Raw genomic sequence first — 23,789 nt, forward strand, 5'->3', positions numbered from 1 at the left:
CGCCGCCCTCCAAGCGGTAATCAATCCACTAGAAAATACAGTTGGGATACAAGGACAGCAATAGACCCTCCAAGCCTAATCTACCCAGTGCACCTAAGCCCTCCAAGCTTCTTGCTCCAACGAGGTTGCGCCGAACCTTTTTCTTTTCTAGCTTCCCGGATTCCGCTACTAGACCATAGCATCAACCAATGAAGATTGGCTCCTTCCTAACTGCTTCCCAGAACTCCAAACGACTGTCTCACAGAGATGATAATGGTGAGAACCAGGTTTGGTATAATGCCTCTCAAGGTTTTGACAATGAAGAGGAAGAGAGTGAGGAATATGAAGAGTCTCTAAGGTATAGATTGTGTGTGAAACAATCTTGTTTTTCTTTAGGGTTTCTCTCTGGAAGCTCTCTTTCAATCGTGGGTTAAAGGGGTATTTATACTAGAGTGGAGAGGAATGTGAAACGTCAGGTTTTGGCAAAACAGGGGTGGCTCGCGGCTTGACCTCGCGGCTTGACCAAGTCGCGAGATCCAGTCGCGAGTTAACCGTATGGCCAGTTGTCCTATTTTGTCCTGTAGTGCTCCAGCTAGCATGACTGTTCATCTTCCAGCATGCTTGGCACGTGTGCAGCTTCTGGCGGCTTGCAGCCGCGAGTCCACCCGCGAGTCCCAGCCGCGACACTCTGTTTTCTTGCACACTCTTGAGCAAACTTCACTCTATCTCACTCACTACCCTTACAACAAACCCACCTAAATACAGGGTTACTAAATGCTGAATTACAAGCAAATTTGGCACGGAATAAAGCCAATTAAATGGTTGAATAAATTCAACCTTACATATTCAAATTTCAACATTACTAACCAAAAGAAAATAGCACAAAAGATAATTAAAACAAGCACACAAGTTTCATTTCTAAGCAATATCAACATTCCCAAAATGTAAAAACAATATTACTAATGCCTTATTGGATAAGTAATTTGACAAAGAATAAAAACATGTAAGAAATTTACAATCTTTGAAAACTAATTTTATAATCTAATATCAATTGTGATTGGCATTCTATTTCATTTTGAGAATATACATTAAAGTTTGATTATTTAATAATTTATACATGGTCTATTTTTTTAATATTGTTAGGGTCATATTTTTCATGTGTTGGCATATCCTTTGACGAAACTCACTTTACTTGTAATTTTGTAGTTCTAAGATGTTTCTAGAATATCATGAAATATGTTGAGTAATCAAGACAAGTAGTATTATTGAAAACATGAAGACTACACCAAGAAACAAGTGAAGAAAAGCCGAAAAAGTGAACCTCGACACTAGTCTCAACACTAGATGCTAACATCTATTGAGAATAAAAGATCAACTTTGACACTAGCTTGACACTTCTCGATCTATCAAGATATGCAAATCCAGAATTCTCATATCAGATTTTCGGCCCATGATGACTTGAATTACTAAGGTTCCATTCACTAAACTCTTAGCGAGTATAAAAGCTTTATTTTAAAGTCGTCAAAGATAAAGAGACTTAATTAGAGAACTCATACACTTTTGGAGAAGCTATTGTGTTCTTATGTGCCTTAAAGTTTTGTGACCAAGAGCTTTCAGATTTTCAACATGTGCTGAAGTGAAGAACTTTGCATCAGGTGTTGGAAAGTTAGTCACGTACTGGGATCTGTGCAAAGGAATAAGTCTAAAAAATCAAGTCCTATTGGGGATTGAAATGAAAGTTCAATTGTATGTTGGTACTTCGGAATAGTCTAGGGTAGTGGTAAAATTCCTTGTACTCATAATTGCTTGATTCTTGATTAGTGATTCTTGGGAGTGATGACTTGAAAATCACCTGATAAGGTTTTTTCCTTGTAAGAGGTTTTCCCCATTAGTTAATAGATCACCATATCAAATTTATTTTCTATTGCATTTTAGTTTATTTGGTGATTTGTGTGTGCCTCTAAGATTTGCATGTAATTTGACCTAATTAATCAATTTAGGTAATTGAATTAATTAACCGGGGTCAATCTATAACCTAACAAGTGGTATTAAAGTAGGCACACTCTGATTAGGTATAATCTCTATTGTGTGATCCATTGTCCCTCGTTGTCACGGATCGTGGAAAATCATTGATTAGTCCTCCATTATTTGATAGAACTAACTATGCACATTGGAAAATACGCATGAGAGCTTTTTTGCAGTCACTTGATGAAAAAGTTTGGTTAGCATTTGAAGTAGGATGGACCAAACCCACAAAATCCCCTACTACATGAGATGATGAAAAGATTAAAGCTACAAACTTCAACAGCAGAGTCTTAAATGCTTTGTTCAATGCTATGACGAATGAAGAATTCAAGAAGATTTCTTCCATTGAAATTGTTAAGGAAGCATTATCCTTCAAACCACCTATGAAGGTAACAAAGCAATCAAGGACTCCAAGCTTCAAAGATTGACTACCAGTTTTGAGGAGATAAGGATGGAAGAGAATGAGCCATTTGATGAGTTTTATGCAAAACTCAAAAATATTGTAAATTCAACCTTCAATCTAGGAGAGAAAATCCATGGACCTAAGGTTGTAAGGAAGATTCTCCGATATCCTTTAGAAAGATTCCATGCCAAGATCACTATTATTGAATAAGCAAAGGACATTGATAAAATTCCTTTAATTGAGCTTGTAGGAAACCTTTAGACTTATGAGTTGTCAAAATTCAAAAAGGTGGTAAAAGTAAGAATATGGCTTTGAAGGTTAAGGATGATGAAGATAAAGAATCATCTAAAGATGAACAGACCAAGTTCAAAGCATTTATCACTAGGCAATTCAAGAAATTCATCAAAAATGCAAATGTAAAGATGAATGAAAAAGACCGCAAAAAACTAGGATTCTCTTCAAGGAAATCACTAGACAAGCCAAAGAAAGAAACTAAGGAAGGTGGACAAAACAACAATACTCCATCTGGTCCTAAATGTCTTGGTTGTCAAGGATATGGTCACATGAAGTAAGAATGTCCAACCTATCTCATGTCTATAGAGAAAAGTAAAGCCCTAGTTGCTACCTTGAGTGATACTGAACCAGAGAGTGATTCAAATGATAATGATTCAAAAAGTCTAAACAAGTTATAGCTAAATCTAATATTCATCATGTCACACCATTTCCAAATGTGACAATTCTATTTATATAATTTACTATCAATAATATCAAAAAAAGTCTATAAATACTTTTTTTTTTTTCATTTCAATGCAAAGTTTAAATTAAAAATAGAATTCAAATTTGGAATTAAGGTCCAATGGAGGATGGCTAGTTATTGAAACTTCTGTTTTGTGTCAAATAAGAATGAAAGCTATTTTCCTTATTCATTTTCCTGTCAAATGAGAAATTCTTAACACATTGAAATGTTTATTCCATTCTCTAATGTAAAATACATGCACTCATCACACGAGAAATTCAATTCACACATAACATGAAACTTTTTCTTAGTGGACCCAACATATAGAAAGGAAGCATGAAATGGAGTGACATGGCTAGATTTGGGAGGTAAAGGCTTTAATCTCAGGATAATTCTGAAACAGAAGCATAGTTTTTTCACTCAAGCTCACCCATGCTTCAACTCCATCGCCATCTTTGGTGTCAAAAAGACCAACTATTTCAAAGGGAATTGCTACGATGCTCATCCAAGTAGGATTTCCCCATCCAAAATCTACTTCATAAAAAGGGAACCTACACCAGCTACTGAACATATAGATATCAGTCTCACCTCTTTCTCATTCTTCACCGACCTCTCTCAAGGATTTAGTTATCATGGAAACTAAATCGTCCCCATTCTGTGGTTTCTTGCAGTCATGAAGCGCATTTCTTATTGAATCATGTAATGCATCCACCAATTCATGTAATTTAATCTTGAAAGTTCAAATATATGTATAAACACCCTTGAACGTTTAGACCCCCAAATTACAACTTAACCAATTCAAGCATTATGTCAAACAACTAGTGTGCGGAAAATTAACATAAGCTATAATATGGAATAGGAAAAACTATCTAAGCCAAATTAAAATCACAACCCACAGCAGATAAAAGGCAAAGATAAAAGGGAAGGAAGATGCAAACACAAAGACAACACGCGATGTGTTATCGAAGGGGAAACTGAAGCCCTCAGCGTAAAACCTCTCCGCCGCCCTCCAAGCGGTAAACAATCCACTAGAAAATGTAGTTGGGATACATGGACAGTAATAGACCCTCCAAGCCTAATCTACCCAGTGCACCTAAGCCCTCCAAGCTTCTTGCTCCAATGAGGTTGCGCCGAACCTTTTTCTTTTCTAGCTTCCCGAATTTCGCTACTAGACCATAGCATCAACCAATGTAGATTGGTTCCTTCCTAACTGCTTCCCAGAAATCCAAACAGCCCTCTCACAGTGATGAATATGGTGAGAACAAGGTTTGGTAAAATGCCTCTCAAGGATTTGACAATGGAGAGGAAGAGAGTTGAGGAATTTGAAGAGACTCTAATGTATAGATTGTGGGTGAATCAATCTTGTTTTTCTTTAGGGTTTCTCTCTCAAAATTCTCTCCGAAAGCTCTCATACATTTGTGGGTATAAGGGGTATTTATACTGGAGTGAGAGAGGAATGTGAAACGTCAAATTTTACAAAATAGGGGTGGCTCGCGGCTTGGCCTCGCAACTTGACTAAGTCGTGAGACCCAGTCGCGAGATAACCGTATGCCCAGTTGTCCTGTTTTGTCCTGCAGTGCTCTAGCTAGCATGACTGTTCACCTTCTGGCACGCTTAGCACGTGTGCTGCGTTTGGCGGCTTGAAGCCGCAAGCTACCCGCGAGAGCAAGCCGCGAGTCTCTGTTTTCTTGCACACTCTTGAGCAATCAACACTCTATCTCACTCACTACCCTTACATCAAACCCACCTAAATACAGGGTTACTAAATGCTGAAATACAAGCAAATTTGGCACGGAATAAAGCCAATAAAATGGTTGATTAAATTCAACCTTACAATCTCCCCCTTTGGCTATTCCGTGACAAAACCCTAAAACAGACTCTAGACTTAACATGTGAGTTGGGAACAGTTGAACAAAACTCACTCACACCTAACTCTAGAAGCTGTGTAGCACTTGAAACATAAGATTATGAAACTCTTGAAACACAACAATACACCATGATCATTGTATGCAGAAAAGCATGAAATGCATATGAAACAAGCTAAAGGTGATCAAGCAAAGATGAAGTGAAGAATCAAATCATGGCTTGATCAACCAAGTGAACACCACAAGGTAGTGATCACAGTGCTCATTCACACTTGGAATGAACACATGAACAAACAAGTTAACAAGAACAAAGCAAGATGCTTGTATGCTTAACACTCAACCAATGCATAATACACTAAGTATATGCATCTAAGAACAATCCTACAAGGGCACAAGAGTGACAGTACTTAAAACAAAATGTAAGACATTTAGATTAAAGTACTGATTTCAACATAGCATAAAAGGCTGCAATAAGCAAGGTACAAACCATAAAGTCTACAAATTATGCATAAAAACATTAACCCTAAAAGCTTACATAAGCACAAGGGTACAAACCACAATATATTCTGAATAACATCAACAATGTAAATAAAAGATTAAACCAAGATTATAAGTTATGAGTTAGAAACAAGAATATACCAAAAACCACAGTGTATCACACCCATATAAACATTAAATACCTAGAACATAAGCATATATAAACAATGTCTTTGATTTTGACAACTCCCCCTCAACACATTACTCCCCCTTAAGAGCTGCTTTTCTGCTTCTCATCAACAATCTCATCAACAACAGAAAGAACATCTCCCCCTTTTTGACCGAAATGGCCAAAGGGTCACTGTCCATGCTGGGTGGTGAAGTTGTCAAGTTTTGCAGACAAAATATCAATCTGGTCCTGCATGGCTCTCATCCTCTCAGAGTGCTCAGTCTGGACTCCTCTGATCCCTTCAAGTCGTTCCAGAATGATTTGAAAAGCATCTGGAGGTGTATCTGAAGAAGTTGATGCTCTAGTCCTTTTGCCACTCCTCCTAGGTGTTGAGGTTGATGCATGCCCTGCTGCCTCTGCCTCAGTCTCCATTGGGACACCCTCTCCTTCATCACCTTCATCTTCTTCACCTGGAAGCCGAACACTTATCCTTTTGCAGGTAAGCTTGTTAATTGCAGAGGGTGTGGACATGAGACTGATGTCTTGAGGGATTGGAACACCCTTCTTTCTAAAGATCCTCATCAGCAAAATAGGAAAGATCAGTTTTGGCCTAGAAATTGTTCTAGTCTCATCCACAATAGTATCATATATGTGGGAACTGATGTCAATGAATGTCTTTTCTTTGAGATCCATCAGAAAGATTGCTCTTGCACAGTTGATTGTAGTCAACTTCTTTATGGGATATAGGTTAAACATCATGATTATTGTTAGACACCTCATGTCCACTGGAAAAGCTGTGGTATTCAGATATTTCCCTTCTCTCTGTCCACCTATCCTTTGTTGAACAGTTTCAATAGACACAATGCTGTCTTTGTAATTGACAAACTCCTGATCTTCTAATCCTTCAAGCCCTAGCACATCATCAATGTCATGTGCATCCAAAGTGAATTCTTTACCTCTAACCCAGCAGCTTAAATCATCCTCCCTTATCACAGCATTTGAATAAAACTCCTTAATCAGGGGTTCACACACTACAGGGAGATCACTCAGAAGCTTTTCCCATCCTCTCCCTTCAAAACAGCTGGGGATAAAGGTGTTTCTTAAATCCTCCAAATCTACAAATCTTTCTTGAATAATTCCTGCTTTCAAGAAGAAATCCTTGTATCTCTCAAAGTGAGAAACAGACCTGAACAAATTAGGGTCCATTTTCATTCTCTTATCTGCCTTCTTTGCAGGTGTTTTCTTCTTTGGGAATGAAGGTGCCATCTGTGAGCAATCAGAAAAGGCCACAACAACATAGAACAATACATGTGTAGAACTAATCAGTACCATGTAATTAGCAAAGAAATTGCAGCCACACAGATGAACTTGAACACTTAAACATTATGCTACTTAGATCAACCACATGGATGAACAAGCCTAAAAGAGGAAACACAAGAACAACAGGGAGAACGCAGGGGAGAATTAAAGCAACAGAGATAGAAAATATCCTAAAGACAATGTGATGAGAATGACATGACTCATAATCAGTATAGTAAAACTCACAGATGCTCCCAATAAATGCACACAATAGAACTGGCACATTCAGCACAGTGAACCACACATTCAAAATAGGAACATTATGAAACAACATAACAACATAAGATCAGACAAGATGAGTTACCAATAAACAAACCCTAGTTAAGCACATGAAGATGAACAAAACCAACAACAAAATTAAGCTCAAACTAGATCAATAGTTTTCACAAGCTAAGCATGGACAAAGAGTAACTGACGAAACACAAACCCATCGCAAAATCATAAACAAATGCGAACAATCCAGAGGGAAAAACACAAGAACAAGTAAAATAGAGTTCAAGACAGAAAACCCATACCTGTTACTTGAAGATTTTTGAGCTAAAAAGAGGCAACAATGGAGTTTGAAAAATGGGTGCACGGAGTGTTTGGGAAGGAGACAGTTGAGAAAGAAGATGAACAGTCACAAAAGTTCGAGGGAAAACTGAAAAAGATTTAAAAACTGCCCCTATTTTTGCCAAACACGCGTTTTTCGCGACTGAAGATAGTCGCCACAAAGTCGCCAGTTCAAGCCGCCAAAACACTCAAAGATAAAAATTTGAAAAATTTTTCTAAGTGTTTTTCGTGACTGGAAGGTCTACCCGCGAGGGAGTCGCGAGCTGAGCCGCGAAAATCTCTGAGTAACCCTCGCGACTGGAACGACTGGACCTTCCACTCGCGAACAAGTTGCCAAAAATGACCCGCGAAGACGCGACTAAGGCTCGCGAAGACGCGACTAAGGCTCGCGACTTGACTTACCCACGACTGAGTCGCCAAAACAGGGCAAAAATGGATTTTTGAAATTTTCAAATTTTTTAAACAAAATACTTTCCAAAAACACCTAAAACACTCAAAAATCTTTTTGTGCTTAAATTAACAAAGATTGAGCATGTGAAAATACATTTCATCAAGTACAATCACACAAATGAATATGGCATTTATTGAACATAAACTTGTGTGTTGTGTGTGGATATCGACAATGAGATAGTCCTTAGTCTAATGTGAAGCTTCAATGATCAATTCAACCAAGACAATCACAATTAGCACTAGATAATGTGATCCATCTCAATTATAGAAATATGTATATATGACCTCCCACAAAACTTGATAACATATCTTGGAGCTTTACATTTGACTCCACTTTCAATCATAACATTTGATCTTTTTGATCTTTTGAGACAATCACCTCTCATTGTGAGAGTGATATTTGATATTTCACTTTAATGAACTAGCCTTTGGCTTTTTGAATAAACAATCACTTTAATTCTAGGTCGCTTACCCTTTTTCCTAGTCGAATACTAGAGTGTGCGACAGGCTTTTGCAGCTCAATATCTCTTTTCATTTGGAGATTTACATTTGGTGAGCTCTTTTTAGCAAAAACAAAAATAAAGAGTGGGAAGATATATAGACACAAGTCTATGCATGTCTCAAGATCATCATAACCATTCACTAATTATTCATGACAAGTTTGAAGATCTATTTACAACAATCACATAGATTTCAAGATTTCTCCCACAGTGATATGAGTGCAATGAACCAAGCTATGCTCGAAAATGCACAAAGCCATTAGCACAAAAGTACAAGGCAAAACAAGTTTTAAGACAAAAACTCAACAATGTCAATCAAACTTTTTGATTTTCTAATTTTTATGTGATTTTTGGATTTTTGACACAAGAAGAAAAAGATTGATCAAAAACAAAAAAACAAAATCAAAAGTATGCACAAATAGACAAGCAAACAACCATCAGCAAAAACAACAAGCAAACAAACAAACATCGTCGCAAAGCATAGGAAGTATTAATGCATGGACATGTTGTAATGCTTATGCATGAGTACCCTTTTTCACCCACACGTCACTTGCGTTTGGGGTGATTTCCTTATAGGATTGGGTACGTGAGTTAGGGCTTTCAAACCTTCGTGAGAAGCTTTCCAAGCAGTTGGTGAATGCACCAATCATCTTCATCACGTTCATCATTCCGGGATCACCATTTTGATCTCTAGATTGTTCACCTGCCCAATTTCTTCTATCATTTCTAGGTCCTCGTGACCTTTGAGGAGTTGCACTATTCTTTACTCTCAGCTTTTGGCAATTTGGTCGAGTATGCCCTTGAAGTCCGCAATGATGACACACATAAGTTGATCTAGGACCTCTTTGTGGTCGTGGACGAGACTTGGCACGAGATTCAGACCTGCCCACAGATTGATTACGGGAATTCAACAACCGTTCGTTCCCCACATTTCTCTTCTCCTCAATCTTGGGCTTCTCAGCAGTAGGACCAACATCAGCTGATTCTTTGGCCTTTATAAACTTCACTTCTTTAGTGACATTTCCAGATGAGCTACTTCCTCCGGTATATCCCAATCCGGATTTGTCTGAAAAGCACTTTTGCGATGAAATAACATCATCTAGTTTCTTGGTGGTGACCCTCTCAATTTTGGCATTTGCTTGCACAACCTCTTGCTCAAGAAATCTCACTTTTGTGTAAGCTTCTGACAGCTCACCATTCAGTGTTTCTATCTCACATTTGGCCTCCCTATATCGGATTAGGAGACTTTTATAATCCTCCTCTGCCTTCTTCATTTTTCTTACAGTTGCCTTGGCCACCCTTGTGTACTCACCCGACTTCTCCAGGAGTGAGTTATAATTCTCTTGAAGGTTGGCTGTGCTTTCATCTTCTTTAGCATCTGATTCTTCAACAATTCCCATTGATTCTTCATCACTATGTTCTCCAAGGTCTCGTACAAGCAGATTCAACTCGTCTGAAGACTCAACATGAGCAATAGTCATAAAAGCTGAGTAGTTCCCCTCTCCATCACAGCTTTCTTCAGATTCTGAGTCGAATGAATCCGAGTCACTCAATGTCGTGGCATACACTTTGCCTTTCGATTTCAAATAATTCGGACATTCCTTCTTAAAGTTTCCATGCCCGTTACATTCGAAACAAGTGACACCTTGTGTAGGTTGGGATTCTTTTCCATCTTTCCTTTTGAATTCCTTTTTCTCCCTTCTTGAACTTTGGAATTTTCCTTTATCACCAAATTTGCCATTATTTTTGAATTTCAAGAATTTTCTGAAATTTTTCATAAGGTAAGCAACATCTTTGTCAACCACATCTTCTCCCGATGAGTCATGATCCTCCACCTTCTCACTAATGGTCTTAAGAGCAAGAGATTTACTCTTCCGTTGATTGGGCAGCGACATCTCATAGGTCTGAAGAGAACCAACCAGCTCCTGAACTTTGATGTCATCAAGGTCCTTGCTCTCTTCAATCGCTGTCACTTTAGCACGAAAATTTTCCGGCAATGATCGAAGGATCTTCCTTACAATTTTAGAGTCCTCTATTTTCTCTCCCAAATTGAACTTGCTTAGAATCACCTCATTCAGCTTGCTATAGAAAGAGTCAAAGGACTCATCCTCACTCATTTTTAACTCCTCAAACCGAGTGGTTAGCATCTGCAGCTTGGTGTCTTTTACCTTCTTCGTGCCTTCGTAAGTGGTCTCCAATATCTCCCATGCTTCTTTAGCTACGGTAATGTGAGGGCTCCTGTGAAATTCATCTGGGGACACACCACAGAAAATAGCATTGAGTGCTTTACTGTTAGCATTAGATGCAGCAAGTGCTGCCTTATCCCATATGGATTTGGCTACCTCAGGCCTGGTCCAACCTATCTCAACAGCATCCCAAACAGATTCATCAATAGAACACAGAAAAACTCTCATGCGAACCTTCCAAAAAGCATAATTACTACCATCAAAATATGGAGGTGCATTTAGGGATTAAGACCGATCCATCTCAAAAGGGAGTCAAGGATCACACAATGGTAATGAAACCACTAGAAGTGTACTCGCTCTGATACCAATTGAAAGTTCAAATATGTGTATAAACACCCTTGAACGTTTAGACCCCCAAATTACAACTTAACCGATTCAAGCATTATGTCAAACAACTAGTGTGTGGAAAATTAACATAAGCTATAATATGGAATAGGAAAAACTATCTAAGCCAAATTAAAATCACAACCCACAGCAGATAAAAAGGCAAAGATAAAAGGGAAGGAAGTTGCAAACACAAAGATAACACGCGATGTGTTATCGAAGAGGAAACCGAAGCCTTCGGTGTAAAACCTTTCCGCCGCCCTCCAAGCGGTAAACAATCCACTAGAAAATGTAGTTGGGATACATGGACAGCAATAGACCCTCCAAGCCTAATCTACCCAGTGCACCTAAGCCCTCCAAGCTTCTTGCTCCAACGAGGTTGTGTCGAACCTTTTTCTTTTCTAGCTTCCCGGATTCCGCTACTAGACCATAGCATCAACCAATGTAGATTGGTTCCTTCCTAACTGCTTCCCAAAAATCCAAACAGCCCTCTCACAGTGATGAATATGGTGAGAACAAGGTTTAGTAAAATGCCTCTCAAGGATTTGACAATGGAGAGGAAGAGAGTTGAGGAATTTGAAGAGACTCTAATGTATAGATTGTGAGTGAATCAATCCTGTTTTTCTTTAGGGTTTCTCTCTCAAAATTCTCTCCGGAAGCTCTCATACATTTGTGGGTATAAGGGGTATTTATACTGGAGTGAGAGAGGAATGTGAAACGTCAGGTTTTACAAAACAGGGGTGGCTCGCGGCTTGGCCTCGCGACTTGACTAAGTCGCGAGACCCAGTCGTGAGATAACCGTATGCCCAGTTGTCCTGTTTTGTCCTGCAGTGCTCCAGCTAGCATGACTATTCACCTTCTGGCACGCTTGGCATGTGTGCTGCGTTTGGCGGCTTGAAGCCGCGAGCTACCCGCGAGAGCAAGCCGCGAGTCTCTGTTTTCTTGCACACTCTTGAGCAATCAACACTCTATCTCACTCACTACCCTTACATCAAACCCACCTAAATACAGGGTTACTAAATGCTGAAATACAAGAAAATTTGGCACAGAATAAAGCCAATAAAATGGTTGATTAAATTCAACCTTACAAATCTTGCTCTCATTGTCTCCATCGAGCATTGGCCACCATGTAGATTGTAGAGATTCCCAAAAGAGTTATCGGGTATTGGCAGAGCCGTCTTTCCTCGCAGGTTCAATGAATGACATAAAATAGAGGCTCTAAAGTTCCCATGTCCAGCTTTAGCCGCAGCAAGGATAGCCTTCCATATTAATGCTATCACTACCATTACCCGTGAAGGTTGGCGTTTTGTTAATGATTCAGAATCACAAGCACCACCTTTGGCAATGGCTTTTAGGCTTGATATTGCTGCACCATTGAACACAAACCTTTGGGATATGATTAGATCTCCTTGTTTCATAGGGGGCACCCCAAGCATAACATTCTCTCTTGGTGGGAAGAAGGAACCAAGGTCAAATCTTGGGTGAACCACTTCACTGGTCCCTTCTGCTTTGCATGCTGTAGCCCATGCATTAAAAAATGCAACCGCTGAAATTCCATCGGCTATGAAATGCGCAAAGATCAGCCCAATGGCTAGCCCACTGCAGTCAAACATGTTGACTTGAACAAGTACCAAAAGGAGTAATTGCCGATTGCATTGCATTGGGAACAAGAGGATGTTGACACCCCATTTTGCAACCTACATTTAATCTTACCTAGAGGGTAAAAGGATAATTTTGCCTTGAAAATATGCATCTTGATTTTGTTCATTAGATCATTAATCTCATTTCACCAAAATGATCTTGATGTTGTAACGATCAAATCGACAGGTCATAAGCCCTAATCGGACTACCAGATTGAAAGTTATTATCAAATCAAGTTTTAATGGCTGAGATACACCATCACAAATTAAGTTCGACTATATGTGATTATGAACAATTGATTTCAATTGGTTATAAATATAATCAATTTGAGATCGATAATGTGTCATAATTTGATTGATTAAGACTACATTTTATGGTAGGGTTGCATACACCTAATTAACTAGATAGTTAAACATTAATTATTTAATAAGTAATTTGCACAATTATCTTTTAATTAGAGTAAATTTGAAACCAATTAAGTTTGAAATGGGAGTGATTGGAATCATTTAATGTTAATTGAGAGCTAATTTGAGACTTATTAATGTTAATTGTACTGAAACCATTTTCTAATAAATGACCTCTGCTCACCATTTCATCGATATCTCTCAGAATATTTTGAATCTGTGAATGAGGTTAATTTTCCAAGAAACTAGACATCTGGGGCTTCAATTTGAGCACAAGAATGAGATAATTCCGATCAAATTTGAGTCAGATATGATTTTTAGAAGTTGGCTCTACAAGTTGTTACAAAAGCTACGGGAAAACCGAATTTTGGCTTGCTTCTCACTCCCACCAATCTTTCCATTTAATGTACCAGATTTCCCCAAAGGCTAAAATGAGGTCTAGGTTCATAATTCTTTGTCAACCCTCATTAAATGGTCTTCCATTCATATTTCCTCAACCACTACTATATAAAACCTCCCTCTCCTCCATTCCAAGAGACACAAAAAGAAAACCCCTCTCTCTTCTCTTCTCTTCTCTTGAGTTCTAGTGAAGTTGAGAAATCTTGTCATATCTTGGTCTTCCTGCGACTCAAGGTATTGAGTAAGACTCACTCTCCCTCTCCTAGCTCTTCTTTTCCTCCACCCTTAGGACCTCAATCAAGAGTCTCCTCCTCCATCATATGGATCTTGTATGAAGGTATAATCTCTTTTCCTAACTGTTTGTTTATGTTGCCATAATGAGAATTTAAGATTAAAGTATGATAATTCCTTTGAATATTCTTAATTGTTCTTATGTGTTCTTCACATGTTCTTGGTTGTTCATCACATGTTCATGCATATCACTAGATTTAATCTTAAATCCACATCAAAAATATGAAAAACATGTTTGTTTAATAATTCTTTCAAATCCTTGAATCTAGGTTATCACCATCTACACACATTCACTAGAATTTATTTTTCAATCCAAATGTAATGCTTAATAAATTGAATTAGGGTTTATCACATGCACACACATTAAATTCAACATGTAAATTGATTAACATATTGGATGATATGATATGAATGTTGACTACCATAGTCTAGAAGACCGATTTCACCAGGCAAGGTGGGTGCCTAACACCTTCCCACCTTGTAACATAGCCTCCGAACTTAGATCAAGGGTTAGTAGATCAAATACTTATCCATGTAATTTTCGATTTTTAGATTGTAACTAGGAAACAAAGCCATGTATTTTATCTTAGATTGTATCAAGGACCAAAGCCATGTAATTTTCCTATGATCAATATAAATTCAATTACAAATTAATAAAATAAGGAATTTTTTAATTTTGGTTTTCTTATTTATTCTTATAATTAAATAATTGGCGACTCCATTGTAAAACTCTTAATCTAAAGGGGAAAATATAACTAGTCGAACCTCCATTCTGAGAGGCAATAACACAACTTCACCCATTCACATAGGTTTGGCCCAACATCATAAAAACGGGTCGGGGGTGCAGTCTCTCACAGAGGATTCAACAGCTCAGGTTTGAGTTCTCCTTGGAGAATTTGAGCAAGCTTGCCACTTACTTGTGCTTCCAAGTATTCCACCCCCTCATCATTACAATCAACTAGTTGCTTATCTTTCATGTATCTTCCAGCTTGTTAAATATATATAAGTAACACGATGTATTATATCATGTTTTATATGCTAGAATGGATGCGAAAGGAGAAGTATAGAATAGGAACACTGAGAACACGAGGGTTATGTTGTTCAGTCTTGTCGGCCTATGTCCATGAAGGAATCCCTTAAAAGCTTCATCTTTATTATGTAAGAGTGTAGAACAATAACCTTTGTTATAATGAACCCTAACATGAGTATATATAGACGACTAAACCCTAAACTATTAGTACAAGTAGGAATGAGTTTGGGCCTATTACATTGGGCTGATATGTCTAATATATTTCTAACACCCTCCCTCAAACTCAAGGCGAAAGCTTGATGAAGGTTTGAGGTTAGATAAGCATGAGAAGATCCTTTGAAGATCCTTTGAAGATGCCTTGAAGAATACCTTTGAAAAAACCATGATGAAGAATGTGCCAATTGACCAATTTTGGAGCTTCAAATGAAGAAATAGAGTCCAAAATCAGAATCTACGTGAAAATCTAAACAAGATAGGCCCTTTCAGAAATTTTAACTTTTGGTCAAAGATCATTGCAAAAGTCAAAGTCAACAAAGGTCAAAGTTAAAGGGTCAGGACGGTCAAGGGTCAACTGTCAGTCAACGGTCAAAACAGTTTGGGTCGGTTTTGGGCTTTCTAGGTCGAGTCACAGATCAAGCTGTAAAGCTACTAACGTCATCCTGATGAAGTGACGCTAACGTGAACTAGGGCTTGCATGGCTCTTACTGACGTCAGAAGAATGCTGACATATTTCTTCACCACATACATGGCACTTGACAGCGACAACACATGACAGGATCTCCAGGTGGCGTGTGTGACAAAGGACGACCGCAAAATTTCACGGTTTTGCAGATCAGAGGACAACAAGGCCGGCAGAATGGCGCATGTGACCATAATCCTATCTAGGAGTCGAGAATTTTGGCGGCACATGGAAGGTAGAGCTGGAGCCTTTGTCTACACTTAGTGGCACGTGCGGCTGCCGATGGAGACTGAGCTCCTAGGTTTTGGTTGCGGGAGGTTGTGGAGCATGTCTGTTCATTAGGCAAAGCCTCAATTTGCACAAATCTGAAAGGGAAGGCACGGATTGCTTGGGCTATGATCTAAGACACAGCGGCAAGACAGCAATGGTGATCCGTGGAAGCTGTGTGACGCCGTGGGGTTCAGATCTGAAAACAAGCCAGGGTATTGTGGATCTGTGCTATACATGTATGAAATTGTGAAAAAATGTTTGTTTGATGCCAAGAACGAAGTTTGGCTCTGATACCATGTTATATATATATAAGTAACGCGATGTGTTATATCATGTTGTATATGCTAGAATGGATGCGGAAGGGGAAGCATGGAATAGGAACACTGAGAACACGAGGGTTATGTGGTTCAGCCTTATCGACTTACGTCCACGGAGAAATCCCTTAAGGACTACATCTTTATTATGTAAGAGTGTAGTACAATAACCTTTGTTTGATGCAAAGAACGAATTTTGGCTCTAATAACATGTTAAATATATATAAGTAACACGATGTATTATATCATGTTTTATATGCTAGAATGGATGCGGAAGGAGAAACATAAAATAGGAACACTGAGAACACGAGGGTTATGTTGTTCAGTCTTGTCGGCTTATGTCTATGGAGGAATCCCTTAAAGGCTACATCTTTATTATGTAATAGTGTAGAACAATAACCTTTGTTATAATGAACCCTAACATGAGTATATATAGGCGACTAAATCCTAAACTACTAGTACAAGTAGGAGTGAGATTGGGCCTATTACATTGGGCTAATATATCTAATATATTTCTAACATAGCTAAAGGGTAATAGAGGGTTAAGATTTCTGAAAGTGATTTCTCTAAATGCTTTTTCCTTTCATCGATTTCATTTTTGTCACCATTGGCATGGTAGTACAGAATAAATGGCACATATGCTGGAGGAGCAAGTTGGTCTATGGATGAGGTTTTGTAACTCTTAAGGTGGGGTGGAGTTGGAGTTGGAGTTGCTGGTTTTATCAACTTCCTTGTTACAATTTGGACCTTCATATTCAATTCAACTCTGAATGTCTTGGCTTGAACACACTTTTTAGATGACAGACTGAACCTATATAAACATCTTATATTTGTTGATGATTAGTAAGGTTAGAAAACTAGTGGTGGGGTGCTCCATCGTCTCATGTCGTGAGGTATGAGTTGTTTGCTTAATTTCTCATGGGGTTATGGATGCTATTTGATCAATTGGTTTCCCAGCTAACCAATGGAGACTCTCCACTGATTGTATCAATGACTCTCCACAAATGAACAATGCGTAAGACAATCAGAATTTTTTTTTTCTTTTTTTTTTTTTTTGAAATGATGTGAGTCAATCACAGAAAGAATTGATAATAATAATAAAGATATTTTTCTTTAGTCTTCACTTGAATCAAAATTCCAATACGAATTCAAAGGTGGATTAATAATTCAATCCAATCCAGCTTCTATTTCCGTAAATCCAGCTCTCAGGTCGATGAGCTAGCAAACGAGTAGATGTTATTAATATAATTTTGTAACTAATTTATAATTAGTGTATATTCATGGATACAATTAAAAACAATCGCAATTAACATACACACATATACAATACATATGTTTTTACCTAGCTAGTAATTGACCGTGTATATTTATAGTATTACCAGTGGCGGAGCCACTTGATGACCAAGGGAGGCTTGCCCCCCCCCCCCCCCCCCCCAAATTTTTGGAAAAAATAATTTTTTTTTGCAAAATATCTTAAATAATTTGATAATTTTCAAACAACCTTATTATTTTTGCCCCCATACCTAATAATATACATACATATTTAAGAAAGTCTAAAAATAAAATAATTTTCATTTAAATAAAATACAATCTATAAATACATGTGTAAACAAATTACAATAATTAAACATTCATTATCTTTAAAATGAACATATAGGTATTTTAACAATTATCTCAACAAATAAAAGGGAAAAAATTGAGTTATGAAGTATTGTATATTAATATTTTATACATTTCATACACCAAAAAAAAAAATATATATATATATATATATATATTATATATGGCCCCCCCAAAGATAAATTCCTAATTCTGCCACTGAGTATTACATAAATGACTTATAAATTTGAATTATTTTTAGTTACACGAAAATATGGCTCATAAAAGTAAAATCTTTCAACCTTTATTTTCTTCTATAATTTTATAAATAGATTTAGATATATGATTAAGTTTTTTATAGTTTATTTATATTAGAGTACTCCTTGTTTTTTACGTCGAACTAACTCATTTGACCCAAAAATTAAAAAATTTAGATGGGATACGTAGCGCAAAATTAGGCTCTAATTAAAATCCAATTTAAAATTTTTTTAGATTTTTTTCTCAACTTTGACTTTAAATAAATATATATGATTAGTATGTTTTGTTCATTATGTCGATCAAAGATAATCAAATGCAAATAATTTAAAGTGTGAGGAAAGTATCATAGTCAGGATTTATAGTTTGAAAAGAGTGAGATAAGATTAAAAGTAAAAGTGTTATTATGTGTATTTTCATTATCTTTTGGATGAATGCCTAATAGGGGTCTATTCGGAATCTGCTTATTTTATTAAAACTGAAACTGTTTGTTGAAAGTACTATAAATAAAGGTAAAAATTAGTTGAAATAGTACAATGAGATCTATAAATAGTACCAAAAAGTGTAATAAGACTCATAATAATAGTAAAAATAAACTAAATAGTAAAATAAGCTAACTTTTAATTATACTTTTTTTTTCCCAAATGTTTACAAATATTTAGAGCATCCGTAGCAGATGTTGCAAAAATTATGTCATTTTACCACATCAAAGACCTATTTTATTATTTTACCACATCATTTTACAACATCCCATTTATCAGATGTTTTATCATTCAATTCTATATATTAAAATAATATTTACTAAACATTAAAATAATATATTATCACATTCTCATTATCATCCACAACATCAAAGTCCAATAAAATAATAATTTTTGATTTACCACATCTGTCCGTACCATTGCAAATTTGCAATGGTACAAACACAAATGGTATAATTTTACAACATTTGCAATATCTGATGGGGAGCTGATTTTCCTGTTTGGTGTGGGATATATGCCAAATATTTAGCATTTGGCACATATCCCACATCTACTGTGGGTGCTCTTACAAGATATATATACCGAAACCTCGATATCTCAAAACCGCTCCACCGCCCCATGCTCCCCAAAGCACTTAACTCCTCTTCTTCTTCTTTTCCCTAAAATAGGTGTCTTGTCCTTACTCATTATTTCAGTCTATCCTATTTTCTACAACTTTTAAGGTGTTAAGAAAAACAATGTAATTTCACGACATTCAGCTCCTAGTATTAATGAAATATTCACCTAAAATTTATTAAAATGTGTCCTCATAAAAATTAGGAGAAATTAAGTTCCTCACTCTACGTGAAGAGTCTTGTCTTCTCTCACTTACAAGGGGTGTGGGCCCTATCATGGATCCCCATAACTTAGTTTGCATTTTTGTCAAACATAGAAAAAGGACGATTAGTTACTTTGATCTCACGTTAGCCGATACACATGCATTGTAGTGAAACTTAAAGTTTTTGTAGAACTTGTGACTCCTTGCCTGCATGAGTCAGGTTGAAAAAAAATATATTTATAAAGGTAAAATACTAAAATCCCACCCAACCCACGTGGCTCGGGTTAGTTTTTCATTATTATTTTTCTTCCAAATTAATTTGAGCATTACACATGACCAGTATTACAAACACTGTGAGTTGCGATTTTAAAGATCCAAATTAAAGTTTCAAAATCACTACAACAACAATGTAAGACTGAAAAAATGTTAAGAAATCTGTAAAAACATCATGCATGTTATAAGATATAACCACATGTTTTATTGACAACCAAGATGTAACAAACTAACCATTAATAGAAGTTGTTTGACATCCAAGACATTGCTGCGTTTGGAACGGACAAGATTGATTCTCACATGCATGTAGTTCTTGTGTAGTTTTCATAACCATATGTTCTGCTGACATCCAAGATAATACAACATTTGCATGCGATAGCGACCGAGTAGCTTACATGGAGTTCTTGGCCAAGGGTTGTGTACTTTCTATGTAATCACATGTACTTTTTCTCTCAATATTGGTTAACATAACCTTTAGAGGTCGCATAAATTAAGCCAACAGCCCAACTTTTATGAGGAGTAGAAAAGGTTGTTAACGTGTAAGGAAAATTTGTGCTAAAAAATGTGTATTCATAATGAACTTTTAATTCTCGTCTGCATTTTCATCTATCTTCCTTTCCATCCCTCGATGGTTTATTTTATAAATTGAATTTTTTTGGTCTAAATTTTTTCAAATTGTATCTTCTAAGTTAAAAGATAATTTATTTTATTTTATTTTTGAGATTTAATTTTGCTGATTTCATCTTTAAACTTTGTGGGCGGTTAACAAGTTTTATGTTTCCTTTTTTTGGATAATTTGACAATTATAATAAAGAGGGATATTTAAGTCCTAAATGTCTTTATTGAAAATATCAAAAAGTATTAACCAATTGAATTTTACAAGGTAATTGACCATTTTACATAAAGTGACTTGTGTTTCATGGTGCACGATTTGCATTGGTGCCATGCATGATATAAAGTTGGACATTATTGAATTTTCTTTGCAATACCTGTCCTCATTACACCATGTTGGGTTCCTCAGCATGTATTGCAAAACCAAGCACCGCACACTGCAAACCTTGACTTTGTGTGTGCTTTTTTATCGGTTCTTTATTACCATTTGTTTGAATTTAGTGACTGTCATTATACTACACACTACAAGTGATATCAAAGCTTGGTTCAAGGTTTTGATGATAAGCATCAAGGTCGATCAAAGTGGACAAGTTCTACGGCAATGGCAATTTCTCTCTTTAACAAAGGTAGAATAAGGATCTCATAATCCAATAAGGTGTCCATGAGGCACTACATGGAAAAAAGAAGAAGCCTAAGATGATGTGTGGTGATGACTAGAAAGTGATGGATGACAAGAGAGTCAATGCATTTTTGTGAGATAATCTTAACCCCTCTATTTTATAAAAAAAACCAAATCAATACAAGGATAAAATCTTATCCTTCTACGCAAAGGTAATCGGAGGGTTTTCTTTTTTAAAATTAGTAGAGACTGAAGGGGAAAGAGTGATGCCGTTTAAACCATAGACATGGATCATCAAAAATAATGTTATTATTACTGAATTATCACTTAAATTGTATAAACAGAGGTATTTAACCTTTTATCCCTTTTTTTCTTTTATTTCTTATCACCCCTATGAAACAAATCCTAAAAGTAGTTTCCAAAAAGGATATATGTAGATCACTTTTTCCCGAAGAGCGAAACCTAGTTTCTCTATCATAACAAACAAAACTAAGGTTAACACTATAGAGTAATATTCCTTTTAAAAATCCAACATGCATTAAATCATACCATACGAAAAATTAGTAACTTTTGGAACAAAATATATTTAATCACTTTTTGTGGACACGGCCTATTGTGATTCAAGCAATGTCATTTTTACTCAAGTCCACCACTAATTCCATTTTTATTGTTCACTAATCAATAATCATAACATGACATATCAACAGTTATGAAAAATTGTATTCCAGGACTTTTTGAAGAAAAAATAATTATAAATAAACTCAAATTTTATACTAATTAAGGACCCATCATATTAAAATGCTTATTCCATTCTCCATTGTAAACATACATACTTGCTAAGAGCCTCGTAGCTTAGCTAGTTGACATTTCCAAGTGTTTCCATATAAGACATCTCGAGTTCAAATCTCACTCTCCCAATCATTGAATTAATTTTTTTTTCCAAAGTAACATACATACAATTATTACAAGAGAAATTCAATTCATACATAATCTGAAATTAATTCTTATTAAGAGTAGAATTTATTACATACACTTTATTACACACATATGAAAAAGAAATTGAAACTATGAGTACGGGTCATGATTTTCAAATTAAAAATCATGACTTCAAGTCAGTACAGTTTTAGTAACTTTTTCCTGTGTGTGTAATAGCATATGTTTAATAACTTTTATCATCTTACTAAGAATTGTGTTTATTATACATACTCTATTACACACATAGTTACACACATGAAAAAACAACTGAAATTGTGAGTTGAAATCATGATTTTAAGTTAAAAATCGTGACTTCAAGTCACAATGACACAACTAGATTTGGGAGGTAAAGGCTTTAATCTCTGGATAATTCTGAAACAGAAGCATAGCTTGTTCATGCAAGCTCACCCATGCCTCAATTCCATCACCATCTTTGGTGTCAAACATACCAATTATTTCCATAGGAATAGATACAATGCTCATCCAAGCAGGCTTTCCCCAACCAAAATCCGCTTCATAGAAAGGGAACCTGCACCAGCTACTGAACATATAGATATCAGTCTCACCTCTTTCACGTTCTTTCCCGACCTCGCTTAAGGATTTAGTCAAAACAGAAACTAAATCATCCCCATTTTGTGGTTTCATGCAGTCATCAAGTCCATTTTTTATCGAATCTTCAAGAGCATTCACCAAGTCAGGCAACTCAAACTTGCTCTCATTGTCTCCACCAAATCGAGCATTGGCCACCATGTAGAAGTTCCCAAAAGAGTTATCCGGTATTGACAGAGCCGTCTTTCCACGCAGGTTCAATGAATGACATATAGTAGAGGCTCTCAAGTGCCCATGTCTAGCTTTATTCACAGCAATGAGAGCCTTCCATATAAGTGCTGTCACCACTATCACCCGTGAAGGTTGGCGTTTTGATAATGATTCAGAATCACCAGCACCACCTTTGGCAATGGCTTTCAGGCTTGATATTGCTGCCTTATTGAACAAAAACCTTTTGGTGATGATTGGATTTGCACCAGGTCCAGGTTTCTTAGGTGGCACCATAGGCATGATATTCTCTCTTGGTGGAAAGAAAGAAGCCAAGTCAAAACTAGGGTGAATCACTTCATTGACCCCTTCTGCTTTGCATGCTTTAGCCCATGCATTGAAAAACGTAGTGGCTGTAATTCCATCAATTATAAAATGAGCACATTCCAGCGCAACGGCTAGCCCACCACACTCAAACATGTTGACTTGAACAAATGCCAAAGGAGTAGTTTCCGATGGCATTACATTGGGAACAAGAGAATTCAACAGTTCGGGTTTGAGTTCTCCTTGGAGAACTTGAGCAAGCTTTTCACTTACTTGGGCTTCCAAGTATTCCACCCCCTCATCATTACAATCAACTAGTTGCTTATCTTTGATGTATCTCCCAGCTAAAGGGTAATAGAGGGTCAAGATTTCTGAAAGTGATTTCTCCAAACGCTTGCTCCTTTCATCAACTTCATTTTTGTCACCATTGGCATCGTAGTACAGAATAAATGGCACATATGCTGGAGGGGCAAGTTGGTCTATGGATGAGGTTTTGTAACTCTTAAGGTGAGGTGGAGTTGGAGCTGCTGGTTTTATCAACTTTCTTGATGCAATTTTGACCTTCGTTCTCAACTCAACCATGTTGAACGTCTTTCAAGAGATAGGTTGGCTTTATTTAGTCTGGACTTGGTTTGAATATGCACTTTGTATACGATTGCACCTATATATATAAACATCTTCTACTATTGTGAGTATTATTTTGATGATTTTGTATGCTAGGTTAGGAAATTATTGGTGGGGTGGTCCATGGTGAGGCTTGTGGGAGTTGATTTCTTTCTCGTGGGCCTATGAATGATATTCAATTGATTTCCCAGCTAACTAATGGAGACTGTCCACTGATTGTAGCAATGACTCTCCATGCAAAGACGTTGAAGGAAAATATTTTCTTATACTCGTTTATATCTATTATGTTTGATTAATATCCATAATTGTTGTAAGAATATTCACATTTTACAACATGAAA

The 23,789-nt window shown here is 36.7% G+C and overlaps 1 protein-coding gene and 1 pseudogene across 1 annotated transcript; both read right to left on the minus strand.

The window, feature by feature from the left end:
* Positions 1 to 3,498: 3,498 nt before the first annotated feature.
* LOC126703831 (acetyl-CoA-benzylalcohol acetyltransferase-like) lies at positions 3,499 to 20,563 on the minus strand (annotated as a pseudogene).
* Positions 20,564 to 21,749: 1,186 nt separating this feature from the next.
* LOC126703216 (acetyl-CoA-benzylalcohol acetyltransferase-like) lies at positions 21,750 to 23,477 on the minus strand. The gene has a single exon (XM_050402172.1). It carries the CDS (start codon positions 23,405 to 23,407, stop codon positions 22,079 to 22,081), a length of 1,329 nt encoding a protein of 442 aa, XP_050258129.1. The 5' UTR covers positions 23,408 to 23,477; the 3' UTR covers positions 21,750 to 22,078.
* Positions 23,478 to 23,789: the final 312 nt, after the last annotated feature.

Source organism: Quercus robur, chromosome 10 (assembly GCF_932294415.1).
Source record: "Quercus robur chromosome 10, dhQueRobu3.1, whole genome shotgun sequence".
NCBI classification, from domain to species: Eukaryota; Viridiplantae; Streptophyta; class Magnoliopsida; order Fagales; family Fagaceae; genus Quercus; species Quercus robur.

Excerpts from the sequence above, each read along its gene's own strand:
- LOC126703216 (XM_050402172.1), bottom strand. The coding sequence starts at position 23,407 with ATGGTTGAGTTGAGAACGAAGGTCAAAATTGCATCAAGAAAGTTGATA.